The sequence below is a fragment of the Larus michahellis genome, chromosome 5 (genome assembly GCF_964199755.1).
Source record: "Larus michahellis chromosome 5, bLarMic1.1, whole genome shotgun sequence".
Classification (NCBI taxonomy): domain Eukaryota; kingdom Metazoa; phylum Chordata; class Aves; order Charadriiformes; family Laridae; genus Larus; species Larus michahellis.
Genome location: NC_133900.1, coordinates 47,272,442 through 47,296,645, shown reverse-complemented (window position 1 = coordinate 47,296,645; position 24,204 = coordinate 47,272,442). Strand labels below are relative to the sequence as shown.

The following is a 24,204-nucleotide window of genomic DNA, read 5'->3' as shown; positions in this document are numbered from 1 at the left end:
AGCTTAAGCAGGAGAATAAATCAGTTCCAGGAGTTGCCCCTCTGCATCCCAGGGACTAGTTATCACAGCTTACTGATGGCAATTCTTGAACATTGCATTTGTTAAAGAGCGTGGAGCAAGGTAACCTGCTTTCCTGACTTGGACGAAATCCTTGTGGATTATCTGCAGGATAATCCTGCAGATAGATCGTGCTCTATGCAAAACAACGTAGCTAAATATTGGAGAACAGAAGCTTGGCTTTCACAGCACAAATTGATAGGATCAACTCCGTCTCGATAGCTTATTAATGAGGAGCTGAGATATTGGAGGAGTTAAGGCTCTGGATCTTGTTTTCCTTCCCCACTTCCCCCAAACCTTCTCAAGATGAAGACAGCTTTCAGCAAGCATTGCTAGCAAAGGGCGAAGAGTCTGAATGTTCAGACACACAGACAACGTACGGCAGGGTAACGAGTTCCCACACATCAGCTGCTCCGTTATAATTCATCAGGTGCATGTTTGTAGCCTGCAGTAAACGTGGAGTAGACGGGGGTTGAGGTAGTCTGTTATCTTGCATTGGCTACAGGCACAGGCTGCACAGGGAGATGCGTCTGCAAAATCACTTGTGCGTGTGCCAAAGCAGGCTAGCGGCATGCCCCGATGTGGGAAGGGTGCTTGTCTGGTTTTTGGTAGGCACCTTGTAAATGGTGCACGTTAGATTAGAAATGCTTTTTTAAGCCCCTGGTGATGGTAACCACAGTGATGTTTAGCAGTTGGTGTAATCTGATTGTACCTTCCTTGACCAAAAGAGAGCTCCTTTCTTATTGCCCTGGTGGAAAGGCATTAACTAGCAGATCTTTGTCCACGTTTGATGACAGGACACCGTGAGGCATCAGCATCCTCAAGGTCAGGATAGACAGGAGAAATGCACATTGGAACTAAGGCCGTAGCTGGTGACTCAGCAGCAAATCTGCTGACTCTCTATTGCTAACATACACTAAATATTCAAACAAAATTCACTATCAAGTTGCTGGTTTATATTCCCATTTCTTTTTTCAGATTGGTAGAAAAATATTGAATTATAAGTGTCCTTTTCATGTAAATAGCTCCAGAACAAACCCCTCAAGAATTACATTTTTCCCCTTGACATTTTTAAACTGTCTGAGGTCCTGTATCCTGGAATATACTTAACATGCCACCTTCTACCAGGCTAAATGTCCCGGTCATTTGGTGTTAATTGCATCAGAAGGGTCACTTAATGGGTCATTGTCAGAACCTGACCTTGCAGGTATCTTAAAGTGTTTGCTGTTAACAAGTCTTGAACTCATAAATATCCCTTGGGGACAACAAGTGTTAAAACATCCTTTTCACCCACTCTGCAGATGTTTGATTTTTAACAAATTAAGGTATTGTCAAGTTTACTGTTTTATTGCCCCATTAACGTACTCGTGCATTTTTCAATACTACTGCGTGATAGGGCCGACAGTTTACAATATCTCTCAAGAACCTAATTTCCTTCTGCTCACTCAACATAATCTCCAAAGCTTTAATGCAGGTGACACCTGCATGTATCCAGATCACCTCATGTGCCATTTACTCCAGTGTGAGATGGTTTGAAATAGTAGAAGTGTGTGTGAAGTGATCCTGTTTTAATTTAGGAGAAGAGAGCAGTTAAGTTTGCATGGGCTGTGTAACCCCAGCAGATTCAAAAGCACAGTGTGCAGGACTCAGGATCTTTTGTGGGTGAACTTGGTGACCTACTAACGAGGAACCTAGGCCAGTTAGGGAGAGGGAGATCAGCGGGTATGGCTGGACACTGGTGTCTGATTTGATGATGACCTGAGCTCACCTGGTCTATGAAATGGTCTAACAAAGCCTTTCCTTTCCAGAACATCACTCCTGAGGTCCCGTCCCCGGATGATTCTCCCAGTCCAAAGCCTTGTGTGCCTCGCTGCCTTTGGCCTGGCTCTCCCCTTGGCCATCAGTCTCTTCCCACAGATGTCCGAGGTCAGTATGTGTCTGGTCATTATCTCAGAGGGCGGTTATCTCAGAGGGTCTTACCAATGCCATTGCTTGTTTTGCCTTCCTGGATTATGGTCTCATTCCTATGGGGCCTCCTCCATTTTTGGATGAAGTCAGTTGCTATCTTCTTCACTTGAACAAGTGCAGATTCACTGGGGAGGTGATGGTTATGTTAATCCGTCCTGTTAATGCATGCTAGCATAGCACAGATTAATATCAGATGGCTTTTCCATACTTCTAACCAGTGTTTGGATCATGTGGTGGGATGTACCTTCCAAACGAACAGAGGAGGAACTGAACAGAGAAACCTTTGTTCCACCCAGCAAAGGCACCTTTTACAGACAAGGGATGGTCATGTGTGATCCTTCTCCCATCACATCCGTTGTTCTCCCACAGGGGTGGTCTGCTCCAGACCTCTCCCATGTGGAGGACAGTTAGACTGTGTAGTACTGAAAATGTCACTGATCAGGGGAACGAACAGGTTCAAATAAGGTGGTTTTTTAAGAGCATGAAGATAATGTTCTGCTTGCTTGATCACCAGTCAGAAGAGTGTCTCAGCTAGCATGGAGGGTATCTGGTGATACCCAGGTCAGGTCTGGTCAAATCACAAGTCAAGGGATGTCAGTGTTTCTGACTGATGACTTCTGCTCTGAGACTCCAGCTGGGTTCATCCTGTCTTGTCTGGGAACGTGAGCTTAGTCAGAGCTGAGCTGCACTGGCGAGAACATGGTTCATCTCACCCTTTCCCATGACAGTGGTGTTTCCTTGGTGTTAACATAATGAAAACAAGTCTTTGTCCATTAAGCAAATAGCCTGGGATGGATACACATTTGATGTGGATGTACTTTTCCAGGGCTTCTTTGAGGGTTTCTGCCTTTTCGTCATCTAGCCTGGCTCTGGGAAGACACAGCCTGGGGGTGAACAGAGGAAAGCTAGCCAAGGAAACAGGCAGAATGACTAATGAAATCACTCATACCTAAGTTAGTTGAACAAATTGGTAAAGTGTATTTTTTTTGTAAGTCATTAATTTTGGCCATTCAGTGTTTGGAGCTTATAGATTTGCAGATTGTAAATTTTTACATTTGCAGCGAGGGTCACTATTATAACATTGGTAAAACCTCTATCAAACAGAGGAAAGGACTTCGCTGAAGTTCTTTTTGTGCCAACTAGAACAGTTGATCAGAAATTGGTATCACAGTCTCTGCTGGTTAATTCCATTTTTTTGGTCTGGATGGGTTTATCCATGACTTCTAGCCAGGGAGTCGTCTTGTACGCTTGTCTGCTAGACTGAAAAACCTGTTACAAATTTTCTGTTGTCCTACTAGCTGTTTACAGGCTGAGATAAAATTGTCCCTTAATCTTCTCTTTAAGAAACTGAATATATCTCAATCTTTGAGTCGCTTGCTAAAAGACGTGTTTTCTGAAGCTTTAATGATTCATATGGCTCTTCCTTAAACTTTTTCTAATTAGTCAACATCCTTTTTGGAGCACTTCCATAAGAACCAGACACAGTATTCCAGTAAGAAGTTGCACAAGTACCAGTTGCAAGAAGCAATGTGATTTGCTGGCTTCTACTTGAATTCATACATCCACAGAGCACGTTAGTCATTTTGGCATAAGCTCAACCTTAGCTGCCTGTCCATCAGTATTTTTGTTGTGATCCCAAGTTCTGCTCAGAGGTTTTGGTTATGAAAGACTGAGCAGTAATTCCAGGTCTCACACCTGTTCAAGGTACATGCCCAGAGTATGTCCAAAGTTCCTGTTGGAAGGAGACCTGGACATAGAGCATCCCTTATGCTCCTATTCTAGGGAAAGGAGCTTCACCCACCAGAAGGTAGACATGGGCTTTCCTGGGAGGTCTCCTTTCAAGATAATCAGGGAAGCAAGACCACAGGAGGTACCACCATCCTCATTTACTCCAAAGCTGACATTGCCACCGTTCTCCCAAAATGGTGCCCCATGCCATAGGTGCACTATTTGTGTCCGGAGGCAATTTTGTGTTTGACCATAGTACATTGTACATTGACTTTTTTCCCACATATCTAGAGGCCTCTGTATCAGTCACCGGGGCTCTTAATTATTTACTACTTTCCCAGACTTCGTGTCATCTCAAGCCTTAAACAACAGTCATTGTCCCTTCTCACTGACGATGCACATGTTTAATAGCGTTGGCCAAACCAAACCATTCTTTCAACGTAGACCAGAAACTCACCCTACAGTTCTGTTTTGAAATTTAGCATTTTGTACATTTCCGGTATTTTCTGTAGGCATCGCTTAACATGGGCTTCTCTGAAATAGGAAGTGCCTACCTACCAAGGTCAGTGTGAACTCTTAAGTTTTGGTACCAGAATCTGAGGCATTCACAGTTAAACACTTTGGGGTCTGCAGAAATAATTATTCATTGCCTTAGTTTCTTTATCTAAAAATGAAGCTCACAAGGTCTTTTTGCCTTTTGTATCATAGCTTTATGGGTGACAGATAATTTATAAGGTATAGTATCTGATATTGCAGCTTGAGAAATTGTGTTGATGGTAGCAGCTGAATGAATTCTAGCCCACAAGAAAAATTAAAGTCTGGCTTCCTTCAAGGGATATTCAAATTGCAGGCATCAGGCAATACTGAAACCATACAGCATCACTTGAAAATGACCTTCTAAAAGCAGATGAAATGTTATCTGCAGTGTAAACATGAATCAGCACTGATTAGTAGATCAAACAGAATGACGTGCTCTCTGCCCACGCTTCATGTCAATGGAGAGAAGCTATTACAGCTGGTGGTATAGCTCATTACCTACTAGGGTCTCAGCTCCACTCAACTGGAGTTAGCTCCACACACACAGCTGGACCTCACATCTGTTGACACCAAGGAATCAGGTTCTTCATAGCGGCCTGGTCTGAGCAGTCTTCCAGTTATGTCTGCATTCATTATAAATGTGTGTGACTGTGTATAAAGGGCGTTTCTCCCATTCTGCCAAATCTCATTGAGATCTCAGTGGTCAGTGACTGTGGGAATGCTCAAGTGAGGAGGGCAAGTGATTTATCTGAAACAATCTCTCCAGAGCCATTTCTTCACAGTCTTGGATAGGAAATCTGAGTTTCCTTGCAAAGAGTGTTTCTCAAAACGTGTCACTTCTTGATCACTCATCACTGGTCCATGAACTTGTCAGATAACTAAGTTAATAGACTTTGAGTGATTGAACATTGACCTCTCTTATGGATGTTCATGCATGTGTATATATGTAGGCATGTGTGTATTTGCTTTTTCTCATAACTGCAGTAGGTGAAGCAGCTATGAACATAACACGACTGAGATGATGCTGTTGTAATGAGCACCACCCAGGGAGTAAATTATTAACAACAAGATGTAATAGGCGTGTTCTGTTCCAAAAATATGATTATGGTCTGAGCAGCAACCCTTTCAGGAATTGTAAATGAGCCAAATTCTGCCCTTAATCACACATTCGCAGTCCTTTTTATTTAGTCAGAGAGCAAACACAGAAGCTGATGTGTTATTACGTGCTTGTTTTAGCATGGGAGCTTGACTGGCCGCCTTTGATCCACTCTTCTAAAGGGGCTCAAACTTACAATTAGTTCTCAAGCAGAGTTGAAGCCTTGCAATAGATTTAATAAATGTGCGAGATAAATGCAGCCACCTTATCACATCGGCTGTAGCTGCTTCAGAGTTATACCTGTTTTAAAGTAATATAAAAGAAATCAGAATTGAGCTCTGGTTGCATACAGGAACACCAGTATCAACTAAATGAAGATTCTGGAGCTGAACAGCCTTCATGTGCTGGGAAGGATAATGCAGCCAGATATTCTCTTTGGTCGGTATTTAGTTTAGCTAAGACCTTATACCTTCCCCAGTTTTGTACAGATGGAATCCACTTTGATGTCTCAATGGTGCTCCAGAATTACAACTTGTTTCTAGGCGTTATGGTTTTGAAGATCACCTTGTAAAAATAAAACCCTAGTGTCAGCCATAAAGACCTGGGTCCTTGCGAGTAAGCACGCTTAAGATGCTGAGAAATACGCTTTTCATCCCAATGCAGTGTTAACTCTGGTACCTAAATGCATCAATATGCATTAAGTAATCCACTGCTGTTAAGTTTAGGAGAAACATCTAGTTAATGCATTTAGCCCACAACCTCCAACTGCCTCCCATGCCCCCCGGGGAATCTCTTTTCTAGCTGCCTATCCTACAGCATCCCCACTGACAACTCCTACTCAGCTATGCACTGCCAATAGAAACAGCTGTGACAGTTCCAAACTGAAAATGGGACTTGTGCAAATGAAATTCAGTGTAGCAGCAAAAGAAATAACCATGGGGTTGCTCCACTGATTTTCCACCCTTTGGTCCCTGCTTATCCCGATCATTCATTTTTCGGCATCCAAGAGGATCCTGTTGAACCTCCGGGGTGCTGCAAACCCACCGAAACTTGCCTCATCCCATTCTTAGTGTGCTGGATTGTGCTGATAAAGAAGGATAAACACAGGTGAGAAATGGAGCTGAAGCAAGAGCTGATGGCAGAGAAACCCTTCCACTAGCTGTAATACACATGCCCTCACCATGGGTTAAGTTTAAAGGGCCTTGGTTGCTGGTCAGGGCAAAACAAGCCGTCTTCCGGAATTAGGCTGATTTCAGCTGAAAGCCTTTTCTTAAAAATAATCTTCCTTTTGGATCTCCAGGACAAGGGGAATAAACAGCCTAAAATCCAAGGCTGAGCTATTGTTTTCCAATCTGTTTTAGCCTTCATCTTGTTGGCAGGCTGCTTTAGAAAAGCAAAAGGTTAATGAGCCAATGTGCAGTGGGATTATTGCAGTAAAGATGACAGTGAACCAGTAATTACTAATTAGATGCAGTTTAACAGGAGGAACAAGTGAAATCTCCTCTTCACCAACTGTCAATAATTAGCAGATTTGGTGAGGTTGAAATGTGTCCACAGTTAAAAGGCTGATTTTTTAATGAAATGGCACTTGACAAAAGAGCTGTATGGAGGTCACAGCCATAGCCCTCGAGACGCTTCCCTATACCATACTTAGGAGGGAAATCAGATGCAAGACAGCAGGGGGTCCCCATGAAACCATTTCTCCCTTGGGATTACATTGCAGGGGGGGAGGGGAGCAGGAGGGATTCTCTGCAGTAATTTTGTCCAACTTGGATGAGAAGCAAAGGAAAGGATTTGCCAGCTGCCATGGGGAAAAAACGTTTGAGAAGTGAGAAGTTCTGTGGTATTTCTTTGCTTCTGGGTCTGAGGAACGGTTTCCTGAGAGTCTGGTAACCTGAGTGTGATGGCCAAAGTCTACCCTTGGGATGGAGGTTGGTCTTGGAAGGAAACCCTCTTAGAAAAGAAGTGGCACAAGGTCCTTAAGGACTGGCAGGAGGCTGGAAGCTCAGTGGTATGGGTCTCCCAAAGACTGCATAAGATTCAAGCAGTGCCCTGAAGCTTTGGTTTCATGCTGACACACAGGCAATGCTCCATCATTGACTTCTGAAGCATTAAGAGGTTCATCTGAGGTTCCTCTCCTATGTACTGATCCAGTTTCTCTTCTGGCAAAGTAACTATTTACATAGGCAAGAGTATCTTTATTTTCCACATGAACTGAAAATGGAGAGGTGATCTGTGTGAGCTTCTTTAATGTCCATGAAACTTTTTACTTGAGCTGAAACCTCCAAGTTTTATGTGTTACTGAGTGGTTGAATGCTGATGTGGTTCACGTAGGGCTGGAGAGAAAAGCTGTGGTATTTGGAAATGTGTTGAGCCCTGTTCTGGCCTTCAGATGAAGGATGGTGCTTAACGAGGTTTGTGTCCGGTGTTCTTCAGTAAGGTTGGACTTGTTCCTGTCAGAGGTTGGAAGACAAATGAGTGACCCCTTCCAGAGCATAGTCCTGCACCTGGAAGGGTAAAGTGATGGGAGAGGAGGTGACGTTTGGGGAATAGCAGAATAATACTGCCATCACTACACACAAAAGCTGGATATGGTTGCACAAAATTCAAATGTAAGTTGCAAGCCCGTCTTTTATGAGAAATAATAGCCTAAGGAAATCATAAACTACATTTATACTTCTAAACCCAGCAGGGTCCGAGCACAAGCTGAGTCACTGGCCCATGGTGTCCAGCCTGGTTAATTGTCTGCATCCTTGCTGGATCAGTTTTGTCTTCCGAGCTAACACTGGAGGGTCATGTTCCCAAGGTACTGCTCCCAACAAATAAAGCCGTCCTCTCTGGGAGAAGAGTTTGGCTGTATGGATGCAAGCTGTGCTATACTGGTTGTTCTCAGAGCCTGAAACTGGATTCTGATTAATGTTGTTTCACGCAGCTGTAGCACTGTCTGTCTCATTGCAAGTATTCAGGAAGTAGTGGTGCCATAATTTTAGTCTGTGACCTCTTTAGGTTAATTTTATTTATGGCTTATAGGGCTTATTTGACCCGAGTTTTGACTTCAGAGGACCATGGCCTTAATCTTGTGTTATGGGAAAGTCATGCCTTCCTGCACCATGACAGGACCATGCCTCAGCTGAGATCTCTTCAGCCTTTGCTTTAAGTGTCTGAGACTGTTACACACAAAGCAAAGAGTACATCTGTCCTCCCATACTTCTGATGGAGCCTACCCTTGCCATCAGCCTGGGCGTGGACCTGAAGTCTGGAGACTGGAGTGTTTGTCACCAACTCTTTTTGTGACAAATCATTCCCTGCTCCAAATGAAATCACAATGTTGGCCATAAATCTTCATGAAGTCACCAGAGCAGCTCAAAGCACCATGGTACCAGTCCCCAGTACTCAATTCTGCTGTCGCAGTAGCTCATGCAGAGAGATGGGACCTTAGTCATGCAGCACAACAGGAGTCCTCACCTGTATGTCTCAAGAAGGTGACCGTCCAGTAACTGCAATCTGCTAAACAGGGAAAGCTGGCCTGAGGCTGCTCACTAAGGCATGAGCAGTGAACTTGAACCCAGCTCTGGGCTAAACAGCCAAATTTTTGGCAAAGTTTCAATCTCCCTTCATTTGAGACAGGAGTGCTTTTACCATTTGCTTCTCTGACATCTCCCATCCTTCCCTGCTCTCACCAGCCCTCTCGGGTTGAGAGCATCAAGCAGAGGAGAAGTCGATGTGTTCCCAGCTTAGCCCCCCTTCTCACCCCCCAGCTCAGGTTTTCCTTCACCTGCACCAGCTGTCAGGGCAGGGTTTCCAGACCTGGCGTGTGTTTCCCGTGGAGCCAGACTTCACACACCGCTTCCCCCTTGGCCCTACCCTTTGGCTTTCCCTTTACACCTCCACTGCTCTCCCCCCTCTCACCCCCCCAGCAGCCTGGCATCTGCAGAACACCTTTCCTGTCAAAGCAACCAGAAAAAAAAATAAATATCACAGTAGCTTGTTTCCTGTGCTGCAGATTTCCTCAACGACTTTAGTTTCCTTCTAATTGCACTGTACAGGAAAGCTGCTGCCCAGGAGCCCACTAGCACGGAGGAATCTGTGCATTACTGGAAGTATTTAGGTGGCCTGAGACGATTTGGCTAAGTTCATGGTTGTGCTTAGGCTTGCGGAGAGACGCACTGGGAGCTGGAAGGGTCTCCAGTGGATGGTGATGAGCTGTTATCACTAACTATCACAGTAATTGTCGGCGTTATTCCTGTGCTCTGTAGATGCCTATAGACTGTTCCCAACCCACTGTAGGCCTCCTACACAGGTTCTTCTGTCAGGAGCAACCCGGTCTACTGGAACGTATCCCTGCCCATGGCAGGGGGGTTGGAACTAGATGATCTTTAAGGTCTCTTCCAATGCAAACCATTCTATGATTTTATTCTGCGATTCTATGACTTACTTGCTCTTGGCTGCAGAGATCTGCCCCAGTTCCTACTCCCACCTTGAGTTTTTATCTCTCTGCCATCGTCTCCAGTGTAACACAGACAGAAAGAAGCCTGGAGCTTTTGCTGTATTTGCTTTAGAGCTTGCAAGGTCAGACCACCCTCCGTACTATAAACTTCCAAGTCAAAGTGGCAGCAGAGCTTTTTGTGTAGCTCAGGCATATTCACGGCAAGGACATAGGCAGGCTCACATGCTGTAAACCCCCTTGTCGGGCACATGTCCTGAGTGAAGGTATTCCTAAACACATGAGGACACTTCAGGCTTAGTAGTCCTCTCCTCCGCTTCTAGTGGTGCTTTAGCCTGAGTTGCTGAACCAACAGCCACAAGCTCCCTCCTGCTTCAGGGAGGGCTTCAGTGTTTGATGTTTCTGTAGAGAGCTTCTAAAAACCAAACAAACCAAAAGTTCCAGATTCTACATGACTCTGACATTCTTGTACTCCCCCAAGTCATAAAACCCCCTAAATACTCATTATTGTATCATAATGCCTTATCACTACTGTGCGATGCTCTTTTAAATTCTTTTTCTGGGACTGTAGCAGGAGTATGGGGAAGATGTTGTGGCACAGTAACTTCCTTCTGCCCTTGTTCAGCTGGATGCAGCGACAGTTCCAGATGCAAACCCATGGGTGGTAATCTCACAGGAGGAGCGTCTACCTTGTCACAGAGCCACCTCCCTTTTCCCAAACTCATGGCATACCTCATTGCAGTGCTCTTTTGATTCATGTCCTGGCACAACTGAAACTCCTCTTGCTGTGGAGTCACTTACCTGAGACGTGACCAGGAGAGAAGGAACCAGTTTCGCAAAGCAAAGAACATTTCTGGATTAGGTCATCTCCCCTTACCATTTTTTTTCCCCCCGTATTTCTCAAAATCAAAGCATTTCCCATACCTACTCACTCCACAATGGGCTGGGATTAGCAGGTCTCAGACTCTTCTGGGAGCAAATGTCCTTCTTTCCAACAGGAAGAGGAAGGATCTGGTCTTCAGGGGCATCAGCTCCACCATCACTCTTCACAAGCCCCTAGGAAACGTTGGGGTGGTTAGATTTACAACTGCTCAGCCTGTTTGCACCTCGCGGTGTAATTATTAGGCTCAATGACATCTCTCGTCTGGGGAAGGTCACGTGTGAGCAGCACTCTGATTGATTTGGAGCCTGTGTCTTTGTTCTCATGTTCCCTGTCCGAGAGGCTTTGATTTGTGCCCAAGCTGGTTTTTGAAGTCTGCTCCTGAGGCTGGTCCTTTGTTTCACGACCAGCATTCGCAGGAGTCAGAGGTGCTGAAAACTTTACGGGATCTGGCCCTAAAATTGTAACCTGGGCCAGCAGAGCTTGTTCTTGCCGGGAAGCGATGGCTTGAGCCGAACTGTTATTTGTGGTCATTCAAGGTGGGTGTGGGAGAAAGGACCCTTTTGTACTGCCCAGGGGCTTCAGCAGCAGTGTCAGACAGGATCTGGTTTCATGTTTATATCTCTGTCCCTGGGATACAGGTTCAAGTATGTAAACTATCTATCCTGCAAGCACAGGCTCCTGCAGGTGTGTGGGTGCTAGTGGGCATAAAAAAACATTCCTGACACCATCTCTTTTGAGGAGTCTTCACCTCCTGATGGCTATAAGCCATTAGGAGTCAAAAGAAAGAGCTGACATCCGACAACTCCGGATAAACAGCTAAACATTAACCCTTGAAGTGGCTCGAAAAACATACTTAAAAGGCACTTTGTGGAAAGAAGCCATTTTTTTCCAGGCCTGTTAATTGCTGTCTTTCTTCAGGACACCTTTCAGCAGCACCTACTGTAAACAGAGCGGCTCCTCCTGAAGCATTTCCCCTAAGGATTCCCGCCCGGCTCATCAGGGAGCCGGCAGGTTGTCCTTGTCTCCTTCTGCCCTGTGCAGTCCTCCTGCAAGTCTGTGGTTTTGCTGGTTTCTTCTTGGCCTGAAAGCCGAGATCTTTCCTCTCTTTCTGCCAGCCTACCCTGAAAACTCAATCCCCTCTCTTGGGGATATCAGCCTCTGTATTTGGTGCAACCAGGTTTGTCCCCAGCTCTTCCTTGTCTCTTGCCTGGCATACGCCTCTCTTTTTGCGTAGTGTTGGATATGTCCTTTTCTGCATACTCAAATACAGTTGTTTTAGTTCATTTGAAGCAACTGTACCTCAGACTACTGCAAGTGAGATGTTAAGAGCAAAGGAAGGCGGCCAGTTGTCCAGACTTGCCTGCAGTAAGCATGCTTGCTCACTGCAGAGAATGCCTTATTAATCACATTTCCCAAGCGCAGGTATATATAATTATCTGTAATGGTTTTTTAAATCATTTGGAGCTAGCAACATCTTTCTAGTGAGGCTGTTGGACCTTCAAGAGAAGGAAATGGGATGGAGGTTGGGATTCTAAGGAACTTGCTTAGCCTCTTTAAAGCAACAAGGGCATCCCTAAATCCTGCAATACTTATAATGCTTTTCCTTCTCAATAGCTAAAGAATTGCAGGGTTTGACGTTCTTACCAAATAGCAACAAATGCTCTCTTCCTTGACAGAACTGCTGGAGGGATTCTTACCAAAATGGACATAGTTGCTTGTTTTCATCAAAGGGGAAACTTGCCACATTCATAATGTCCACATTCAAAAGTAGGATTTTTTTTCTTCCGAAAAAGGAGAGACAGCTCTGTCTTTGTGAATGCTTTTCGTTTCATCAAGGAACAGAGACCCTAAACTCTGCTATTTTGGGTATTTTCAAGATTGTGTTTTAGGTGGGCTGATGACTCTTCCATCCGTTGGTTGGCTTGAATGTTCCCCAACAGAGTCTACATCATGTAACGTGAGGCTTCTTCCTTGACGCCAGGAAGAAGTTTCTTTTGCCCGACACGCTATAGACTGACTGCCCTGTGCAAACAATTTTGGGAGAAAGTCCTCTCCTGAAGAAGAGTCCTTACCTCATGAGGCTAGGTGACCTGAGGGCAGAACACATGTGTTTCTGCTGTGGTACCAGCCTAAGACATCCACCTTTCTGGAGCTCCTGTAGAAATTAATTTAGTGTGGCAAATCAGGAGTTTACCTCCTGAGCATTTATCTTCTATACATGAGCAGATCTCTTTCTCCAGAGTGAAGGAGAAAAGGCATCTTAGCTCCTGCAAAGGCCTTTTACGTGTTTCTTCACTTTATGGAAGAACATCATGCCAGGGTCTTAGATTCTCTTCATCACAACTTCACTTCAGTTCTTTGTTCAGTCTCATGCCTGAACTTCTACATTTCTCTGTATGGGTGGTGAGTTTGTGTTACTCATGTCTTACCCCTTGGTCCCTTGCGGAGCATTGCAGAACAAGGTACCATGCTCACTGGGATGCAGGCTGGCACCTTCTGGATAGCAGCGACTGGGTGAAAGGAGGGAAAGCCCCTCACCTTCTTGGATTGCTAGAGAGAACTGGAAATGTCTCTTTCCTGTGGAAGACAGACAGAAAAAACTTTTGGTTTGCATCTTGCTCTTTGAAACTTTATGGTTTCAAAGCCTTTATTTGGGTTTGGGTGGGTTTTTTTAAAAGACTTGAGTTTTCTGGTGCTGTGGGCAACCCTTTTCTTTCCCAGAAGACTCAAACCCACAAATTTACAATGATTTGGAGACTCTGTCATGCAGGGAGTTGACCTTTCAATCTGTTTATAAAGCTGGGAGACTTGAGAGGCTCCGAGAGCCAATGGACCCCAGTGCTCACCAAACTCAGCTCCTCTATTGTGTTCAGTTTTGGGTCTGTCACTACAAGAAAGACACTGAGGTGCTGGAGCGTGTCCAGAGAAGGGCAACGAAGCTGGTGAGGGGTCTGGAGCACAAGTCTTATGAGGAGCGGCTGAGGGAGCTGGGGTTGTTTAGCCTGGAGAAAAGGAGGCTGAGGGGAGACCTTATCGCTTTCTACAACTACCTGAAAGGAGGCTGTAGTGAGGTGGGGGTTGGTCTCTTCTCACAAGTGACAAGTGATAGGACAAGAGGAAATGGCCTTACGTTGCGCCAGGGGAGGTTTAGGATGGATACTAGGAAAAATTTCTTCACAGAAAGGGTTATCAAACATTGGAACAGTCTGCCCAGGGAAGTGATTGAATCACCGTCCCTGGAGGTATTTAAAAGATGGGTAGACATGGTGCTTAGGGACGTGGTTTAGTGGTGGTTTTGGCAGTGTTAGGTTGATGGTTGGACTCGATAATCTTAAAAATCCCTTCCAACCTAGACAATTCTATGATTGTATGATCCTAGGAGTGGCTTTCATTCATCTCACCATGTCTGTTCATCGTTGATGTCATCTTGAGACACCAGAAAGGTTCCCCTGGGGAACTGGAAGGTTAGAGCTGGTACCTTGCCGGTGGACTGGTTTGGGGCACTGAACAAATACGGGGCTCGGAGCACAAGAGTGAAACGCGGCTGTTGAACTGCTCTGCTGCAGGACAGGCAGGGACACGCTGAGCAGTTGAAGCTACATTGCCGCCTTAGGTGCCTGCTGTCATATATTATTACCCCACCTGCTAACACTGTTATCATCAGTCATTTCTAGAGCACCGGAAACAAACATGCCGCTGGGTGAGGGGAGCTCATTGCCATGGGGGCAGTTGTGCTCTGCTCCAGCCTGGTTGGACACTAGCCTAAAGTACCATGTTTTCCTTCTTCGCGGCTGATCAAAATGTTGGGCTTTTTTTGATATGAATATTATTTTGCTTTAGAGAAGCTGTGATATATTAATTTGCGACTCCTGAAGCTGAAGTTAAAAACAACCCTTGATGAAATTTCTGTCCCATAACTGACTGATAAGTCCTGCAAATTCTTCTGCTCTGCTTTGGGGTGGAGTCAATTGTTCCCATTTAAGGTGAGGGCAGTAACATCTTAAGCCTTGTAGCTGTCTCAAAAGCAATTGCACGTCTCTATCCAAACATCTGTTGAGCATGAGGAATATTCCTACTCGTCTCAATACAGAAACCTGATGGCACCCAAGGTGCTGCTGACACTTTGCATTTCGTGCTTTGCTAAAAGCAGTGACGTTTTTAGGGGACGGTTCAGAGGTGTCAGCAGATGTGATAGAGTGTGAATAGCTTGTGGCACTAACACCATCACTGGCATACTTTATATCTAACGGATGTCATAGCGGGGTATGCGTGGTGCCACATGCAGACCCTTTCCAGCCTGATCTGAGAAGAACCTCTGTTTTCTGCCCTGTCCTACAAGCACCCGGAGGTGGATGCCGGTGGTCAAAGCATCCATGGCAAAAACCAGAAAAATCTACTGAAATGGATAATCCTCAAGAGCTAGAGCAGCCAAATATTCCAGCTTTCCTCCTTTTTATTGTTTCAAGGAGGGAAGAGAAAATGGAGATAAAATTAATTTCAAGCAGTGGTCCTTCTTAATGACAGTTCTAGGTATATCCTACCACGGGTTAGACAGCAGCACTGAGATATATCTTCGGTGTAAATGAGAAATGACATATCCCTAAAAAACTTAGTGTTTGGAAACAGGGTTCTGAATTCAGAGCCATTTATGTTAAATCCCCCAGAATACTACTACGTTGCAGGGATTTAACAGGTTACCCACCTGCTAGGCACATGGTAGTAGTTCCAGATTTGCAGTGAAACAGGAAACTTTGCAAATTACCCAGACTGCCTGATAGTTCCTTACTTGAAAGATATGCTGAACTACATGCGAATCCATTTACCTGGCGGTGAAAGGGTAGTATAAACCAAATGCTCTCCTGAGCTTGTTCATCCTTATCTAACACTGGCTTGGTTTTACCTCCAACCATGTGAGCAAGAGAGGAACCTTTTACTCCATGAGTGTGGCCGCTCACCCAGCGTGGTGCATCAGGAGTTGAGTTGTATCCATGGTGGTAGGCTCTCTTCACCTTGGTGAGGCTGTGGTGTGACTTCATTAGGAAAGCCAGCCAGGCACTAGTGGTGATGGTTTTCTTGGTGCAAGAGCATGTGACAAATTTTCACCTCTTTCCTGAATAGATGGATCCAGAGCACCAGAGAGGTTTGATCTATTTGCTTGTGCAACGGCTCCCAGCCCTCGGTGCCTTCTCCTTCCAAAGCCGCTACCTTCACAGAACATCTTCTGGTGGACACAGGTTGTGTGGATGTGCCATGTAGATGCACATCCTTTGTGGTGCTCTGCTTGCAGCGTGCACAGGCTCTGCCCAACCGGCCAGACTGCTTCCTCGGCACAGTCCCGGCTGGAAAAGCACATCTGCCCTGTTCCTTGCAGCGTGGTGGCCGGGGAGGGTCGCAAAGGCTCTTAGGGAATGTCAGTCCCCGAGTACAGTTGCATACCTTGGCATGTCAGACAAAAGGAGATGATCAAAGCAGGGATGGTGAGAATGGAGGCTCTAACCCCTCGCTGGGGAAGCGCTCAGTGCCGCTGTGCCAGCAGGTGCGCAGCTCTTTGATCCCCGCGTTTCAGGGGGGTCCGGCCCTCCCTCCCTGCCCCAACCCCAAAGTCAACACTTCTTTGGGAAGGTGGATGGTGTCAAACCCGTGAGTGGGCTCCCACCGAGCCACGATGCTCTTGCATCCCAGGTGAAGCCAGATTCGGACACGATGTGACCAGTGATGGCTGGAGAGGCAGGAGTGGCTTCCCAGGCTCTGGTTACATTTTGATAACACCTTAACCAGCATCAAGGATGGAAATAGAATCAAATAACTTGTTTCCTTGTTTTTGAGGAAAGCATTTTGACTAGGTATGGTGTTTTTTCTTGTGAAAACTGAATGTTTCTTTAAAAGAGGGAGGTCTAAAGGCTTGAGAGAAACGAAAAATGAAGAGAACTGTACCAGTCAACTCTTAAGTTCAATTTTTATTATTAATTTGAAGGAAAAATTAACAAAATTCAGGTTTATAACAAAATTGTTCTCCCTCAGCTTTGTGATTTGGCCAGCAAACTGAGTATCAATTATTTATGAAGGTTTTTGTTACCATGTATGTTAGTCATGAGACCATCTCTCAACCAGTGTGTCTAGTTTGGGGGAAAATAGTTTTTTAACTATGTAGAAAAACTGGGAAGTGGTCAGAAAAGAGCTTTAACACCAGTTTTTCAAACAATAATCTGACTTGCAGAGAAGCAGCATGAGTTTTGTCTATAAATTTTAGCAAAGGTGATTTAATAATCTTTGAATACTTTCATGGGAAGAAAATATCAGGCAGGGTAGAGCTCCTTAGTGCAGCAAATAGATAAATGGAAAGCTGGAAGTCTGAATTTAGAAAAATGCAAACGACGTGGATGGATGATGCTCTTTGAAGCAGGATACTGAGAGGTCTTGTAGCTCCACTATTGGTTGGACTCCTTAACCAGAGGCTGGATATCTTTTGAGAAACATCTTCTGTGATGTAATCTGTACATCTTCTGTAATCAAAAGGGGGTTGGGTGAGATGGGGCATTTCCTGACTTCTCTCACCTGTCAGGTCACCTTCAGTTGGCAGTAGGTCCATAGCATTTCCAAGAGACACTCCTTAAGCAAACACCGATTTCCTCATCTCATTCCTTAGCGAGTGGATCCATGGAGAGCACTTTAATTTTTGATGTTTGGGAAAAGCTTTCGAAAGTTAATCTGAACAGAGGAGGAAAAAGTCTTGCTGTCTTTAAATCACTCGGTGTACATTTTCCAATTTTGGAAAGCCTTATAAAATTAAGCACGGGTTCAGATTTGTGATTTTGCCCCATCAGCATTCTTTCAGCTACTGTCCATTAAAAGAAGAAAAGAAGATCTGAAATACCTGAAAGAAGAACATTTAGGCAGTCTTACCGTGGGAACAAGACCATTGAAAACCCAATCAATTTGGGTTTTGACCCCAAGTAAGCATGTTAAGCCAAATTTAATGAGGTTCTGCTTCTTAGCAGAGTTGCATTAGGTCACCATGGGTTGAAGGTGAAAGGAAGCCTTGGTAAACCTGTACAGAGATGCTTTCACACCACGGTTGCACCATGCTACAAGCAGAGGTGCCTGGTGACCGTGGCGTGGCTGATGAGCAGTAGCTCTTCTATCCAAGGAAAAACATGATCCTCTTTCACCAAGAAGACCGAGGACAGAGCAGAGTCTGTTAATGGTGCTGAATGTGCCCCACCTCGCTGTCTAGCTGTTCATAGAGCCCACCACCATGGAAGCAGCAGTTGCTGGTCCTTCATGGTGCTTCATAGTGCCATTTATTAACCTTGCTACACCTCAGCGAGCTTCACTAGGGCTCGGTTAGCTTGTCATTGTCCTGGGCCATTGCCCTGATGTCTGATAGCCCAGGAGGAGGCGGCAGAGGGCTGCCGGAAGGGCCAGGAGAGCCCTTCCGGGCTCCAAACCAGGGCCACCACTGAGCCATCTCACTAGCACTGCCGAGGCAGCAGCAGAAGACATGGTGACCAGCCTGAACCTCCCTTCCCCCCACCTCCAAGTACAGCATCCGTCAGTCCACATGACCCTCCCCCTACCAAAATTGGCTGCTTTCTTCCTTCTTCTCCCCCCTCCCTCCCTTTTTTTGGCTGAGTGATGAGCTGTATGCCAAATCCATCTGCTCCTGTCTCCCCTAGCTGCCTTCCATATCATTACAGGATCCCTGGCAGTGAGCCTAGACCTATCTCTCTCCCTGCACTCTTAGGAGCACATTCCTTTCTACACCTTTTCCCGAGCTGGGATAGAAATGAGTATCAACCCCAAACAAAAAGCATCTGCTTTCTGCCTGCTTCTGCTTCACCGGACGTGCATGTACGCTACACCCGTGTCAGCAGCGAATGCAAAACACACACAACCCCCCACCTCGCCGCCCCGCATCCAACATGGGCTGACGAAACTTTGGGCGCCGGGAGCCTGCCTCACACCCTCTCCCTCTCCGTCTCCGCAGCACCAGCTGTGACCACCGCACCATTTGTTCCTCCAGCCCACGCCAGCACTCGGAGCCAGTTCTTTATCACCCCAATTAGCCTTGTCTGTGCTGATGAGAGGAGAGAGGCTTCCACTGCAAGGCAGAGATGGGGGGAAAAGAGCTGGCGTGCGGTGGGCACCAGGAGAGGCGATTCCCTTTACGGTGGCTTTGTTCCCTGGGAGGATAGATATCACCGGGTCAGGAACACCGCTAAAAAGCCAGTGCTGTCATCCTGCCTGCATTACCTCAGTGATGCTGGTTTATAAACAGTTGCTTGAATAAGGTCAGGGGACAACATTTCTTTTTTCCCTTTTTTCTTCATGTACTTGGCTATCAGCTAGAAGGAAGAAGAGTGTCCTCAGGCCCCACGGGCTCCCAGATGTTGCGATGGGCTGTGGCTAGGGCCTTCCACTTTTCTGGAAGAGTTTGGAGATGCACCTTGGCCGTGTCCCCAGCAAGGATCGGGATTCCTGCATCTATAGCAAAGCTTCCAGTAGCTTCACAGGGGGGTGAAGTAATTCCTTCTTCTCCTGCTGCCTTGTTATAGTGTGTATAGTATATATTCCAATGATGGTATTTCAGGATACTGAGCGGTCAATGCTGCACTGATGCTCATGCAACCATCAGCCTGAAAGCCTGTGGGTTTTCTTTCCCAAAGAAGCCCCTTGTAGCACTCTCTAGGAATGGTGTTTTCACACCGTGGTTCCCTCAGTGCTGTTGTGAGCTTGCATCTCTCTTGGACTTCTTTTCTCCTAGATTCATTTTTGAAGGTCCTTTTCTGGTAGGCACCTCAGCGCTACCATCCCAGAGCCAGAAAGGGGATCCATCCTTTGTCTTAGCACAGGTAGATCTACCTCATTGGGAGGAAAAGGATGGACACAATTCAAACTCAGTCCTATGGTAGGCACTCAGTTTGAAAGGACAGTCATCCTGTGTGGGGTGGGGCAAGTCCCATGAGTGTAGTCCCATCAGGGTAGAACCTGTTCCTCAGAGCACCCTCCATGGCAGGTGTTCCCTGTTAGAGGGGTTCCCAGCATGGCCATGACCAAGAAGGATCCTGCTGGGGGTCTTCTTTGAAGCTGAGACATAAGAAACTTGACAAGAAACTGTGGTCTCCAGATCTGTTTCACAATGCCATGTCCAGTGGCAGGATGGCCAAGCACATCCAGGATGCTGAACAGCTACAGTAGCGGTCTACACCAAAATAGGTGAAATTATGCTTTCTAACAAAAAACTCTGGGTGATTCAAAGACTGAACTGGTACACAATAAGGTTGTGTCTTAATGTTGTCTTAATATCTGTACCCTACCACCCAAATGCTTCTGCCTGTTGTTCTGCATTTGATTTCCCAGTGAGAGGAGTAAGTTACTCCTGATGCATTTCTGAATGACTTTGCCAGTACTGCAGTGGAGTACGTTCCTCCTGTACCTGCTTCCTTGGTGCAGACGTACCCCTTGGAGATCCTGTAGCTGAGGCTCTAGAGCAGTTTGCAATATCTGTTTTATTAGTCAACCAGAAGGGAATCTGCAGAGATTGCTCCAGTTCAACCAGGCACTCCCCAGCAAATTTATTTCACATCTTCCCAGGCTTTGGAAAGGGACTTAAGTGAGCTCAGTAATACACAACTCCAAAACAATGCCTGTAACCAGTTTTATGTTCTTTCAAGACCTTCAAAGGAGTCCCCGACCACATGTCCATCTTGCATTAGACATTCATTCCCTTGTCCTTCTGCTCAGACACCACAATCTGTCTCTGAAGTGTCACACCTCATTCCTGTCCCTCCTAAAGCCACCCAAACAGCCTTCTGCACAGCCTTGCCGTGAACGAAGACCTCTGCCAGGCAGGGAAAGGAGGCCGTTTCCCTCCTGGACCCATGGGAAGGAAGCCAAAAGGACCTACATGCAGTTATCTCATCTGTCTCCTTCCACCAAGACAAGCTCAGTTCTGCTTAAACTATTCTTGATGGGTTTCATCTAATTTGTGCTGAAAGCCTCCCACCACAGAGACACTACACCTTTCCCAAGCATTTGCTTGCAATACTTTGCTCCTTCCCACTAGGATACTCTTCCTGCTGTTCAGCTTGGATCTTACTCGATGCTTTTTGAATTGTGTCCCAAGAGAGAGTGAACAAAACATTATTCCTTTCTGCTGTGCCGTAGCCTCTTGCACATGCACACACCACTATGTCTCCCTTGAACTTCTCTCTTCTAGACTCAGCACATCCAAGTTGTAGAACCATAGAGTTGCCTAGGTTGGAAGGGACCTTTCAGATCATCTAGTCCAACCATCAACCTAACCCTGACAAAAACCATCACCAAACTGTATCTCTAAACACTATGCCTACCCGTCTTTTAAATACCTCCAGGGATTTTAAATACCTCAACCACTTCCCTGGCCAGCCTGTTCCAATGCTTAATAACCCTTTCCTCAAAGGTCTTGCTTTCAGACCACTAATCCGGGGTCCACCGAGGCAGATGTGGCTTTCCTTGGACCTGCCACCTCTCTGTCCCCCATTGGAGAGGAAGGGGCTGTTGGTGGCTCTCCGTTCGCTTTCTGTGGAGACGTCCCAGTAGTAGGGGGACCCAAGTTGAGTTTCACTCTGTCCGAGCTGCCCCACATGCCCAAGCCCTACCAACGCCAGCATGGACGGTCAGGGTTGGGCCACCCAATTCCAGGTCATTTTAAAGCACTTCCCCCCTTGATATTTTCATACCAGTGGGTGAAACCTCCCAGCCCCAGTGCCTCGGAGCTTTTCTTTCTGTCTCTGGAATAAAAATAAGAAAACAATGGGAAGAAAAGCTGCGTCAGAGCCAGGCAGATCGGAGTTAATCCTCCCTCAAAATGGATCCCGTCAGTGCCGGTGTACGTGAGAATCGCCTCTCCTGCACCTTTGCTGGGTACTCTCCCCGGCACAATGCTTCACTTTGTGTTTCAGCACAGAAAGAAATGGTGAAGTTGCTAATAATGGCACTAAAAGAAAATATGCTACATCTGTTATGGATAGCAGTACAAAATTAGCTGATCACACCTCTGACACCCAAGATGTCTTCACTTAAAATACTCGTTGGCTTACTTTACATAATTTGCTGATTATATTTAAAAGAAATACAATTTTGCAATTACTGTTCTTTCTGGTGTGCTATCTATGCATCATTTTCTTTTTATGTTTATATATTTCTCCTTCATTAGTGCAGTCTGAAGGGTGATTAGATCCCTTCAAACATTTTACAGAGGTTAAACGTTGATTAAGATTTAATTATTACTGTAAATAGCTTGGAATGACATATGGTGCAAAAACCTGACATATGTGCATTTGAATAAATGAAGTGCTATTTCCCATGATGCTTCAGTAGCTGTTTAACAGCTTTGCTGAAGGGTTATGTTGCACCTCATGTTAAGATTGCTTTGATGTTATATTTTGTTGGGTTTTTGCAGCTGAAAGCTAAGAACAGTTTTTCCAGTTTTTAAAAACATTGAATATTTTAAATACCTAAATTGTTTTGCACAAATTTTTGCTAATTTGTCTAACTAGGTTAAACATTTTCAAAAGCATTTCGATTTTAACGTGGGTTCCTAGCATTGTGTCAGCAACAGCATCAATTCAATGTATAGGATTTCTAAAAGTCTGATCTTGCAAGGTGTCCTGTCCCAGTTGGGAGTGGGATCTTTGCTTGCTGTGGGAACCGGGAGCACCATGGATCCCTCCCAGGGATGCAAAGGTTCAGAGCAATTTCAGAGCAAGGGGAAGCTTTGTGAGAAGCCAGTGAAAGGAAAAAATTAGGAAAGGGCCAGAGATTTTATGGAGACAGAGAAAGGGGGAGGCGATTTTGTCTGTGATCCGTCCTTGTTGGAGGATATAGAGCTCTGGTCCTGGAGACGGATGAGGATGTGCTGTCCCCTTGTGTCACCAGGCAGCCTGTGGCTTTGCTGGATCCCTACGGGTGCAAACCACAGCTTTGGGGACTGGATTCCTTCTAGCATCTTGTGAGGGGACCTTGACCGTGGGAAAAGGAAGGGTTGTCTCCAGGAAAATGATGGGTGGGATTTGTTTGATTCACAGTGACGCTCTGTAATTCATGGAATATTGCAAGGCAGAGAGCGTGCATCGTTTCATGTAATACAAGTCAATCCAAACAAGGATGTTTTGAGACTTGAGCAGGGTAAAGTACATTAAAATGACATGGAAAAGGCATGATTGATATTGTATTATTTACATATTATACTTCTCCACATTAATTTATTGATCTGTCGAGCTCCTGCTGCAGCACAGCAACACAGTATCGATTCTGATCTTGCCTTCTCTTTGATTTCACAGATTGAGACATCTCGGCTGGAGCCAGAAATCGCAATGGCCACCACCAGTAAGACTGTAGTCTACAATAAAGGATTGTAAGTGGAAGTGGACCATCGCAGCCCAGAAGATTTGGGGAGGGAAAGGGGGAAACCTGAGATCCCAACTGGGAAAAAAGAAAACAACAACAAGATAAAACAAATAATAGAGCTCAGCGATAGTAACGTATTACCGCTCCCGGCGAATTGGGAGTAAATTAACACTTGCAGAGAACTGACACCTCACACCACTCAAAAAGATTAATATTAAAAGTTTTAAATTAGCAACAGGTGCAGCAACAAAAAAATTACATTCAAACACCTTAGAGAACTAGCTAAAGAAGAATCTCAGAACTTAATAGCACTGCATGGAGGGATGTTTAACGGCGTGTTTACATGGTTATACCTAATTACATGAAAGTAGGCTTCACTGAACAAATTTTCTTTTCAATGTGAATTAAATCTCCACACTGATAACTGCACAAAAATAATTCTGTAGAGATCAACAGGTGCATGAATGTAAAGCGCTTGGTAGGGTGTTTGATAAATGTCCTGTATCGATTTCATGCCAGTCCTGCCCCAGTGATCATGCGCAAAAGCAGCCTTCCATGGTTCGGTGTGCAATGCTCCGTTAGCACAGTGAAGGTCATAGCCTGTGCACCCTCCATCCCTCCCTCCTTCTTCTGCAGATGGTCCTGGTGGTGGCCTGCCATTTGTGTCGCAGGAGCCTACTGCTAGGCATATCTGCAAGGGCTTTTGCCCAGGGTTCAAGATACTGGGAAGCCAACATGCCCACATGTTGAATAGGAAGGGATCTTACAGCAAAACCATGTTGATCTGCTCTTTCCTTTTGCACAAGGAAAGACAGGAAGGATGGGGTTTGTCCCACCTAACGTAGACCATCTAAAAGTAAGGTAGTTAAGGTAAACTAATTGGCTAAGTCATGCTTTGTTAAGCTAGTTGTCTGAGAACATAATATGCTTAACTTTTGGTCAGCCCTGAAGTGGTCAGACGGTTGGACTAGATGTTGTAGGTCCCTTACGACTGGAACTCAACCTCTCTTCTCTTCTCTTCTCTTCTCTTCTCTTCTCTTCTCTTCTCTTCTCTTCTCTTCTCTTCTCTTCTCTTCTCTTCTCTTCTCTTCTCTTCTCTTC

The 24,204-nt window shown here is 45.5% G+C and overlaps 1 protein-coding gene across 3 annotated transcripts in view; it reads left to right on the top strand.

Moving 5' to 3' along the window:
- The window catches only part of SFXN5 (sideroflexin 5), a 100,591-nt gene extending 76,936 nt beyond the window's left edge, over nucleotides 1–23,655 (top strand). The window contains exons 13-14 of one of the 3 annotated variants that reach the window (XM_074587169.1): nucleotides 1,866–1,983; nucleotides 23,037–23,655. In XM_074587169.1, the coding sequence (XP_074443270.1) occupies nucleotides 1,866–1,983; nucleotides 23,037–23,114 (196 nt within the window). In that variant the 3' untranslated portion in view covers nucleotides 23,115–23,655. The remainder of the gene's footprint in view (nucleotides 1–1,865; nucleotides 1,984–23,036) is intronic. The other 2 variants (XM_074587171.1, XM_074587170.1) reach the window with 2 other exon arrangements.
- The last annotated feature ends 549 nt before the right edge of the window (nucleotides 23,656–24,204 follow it).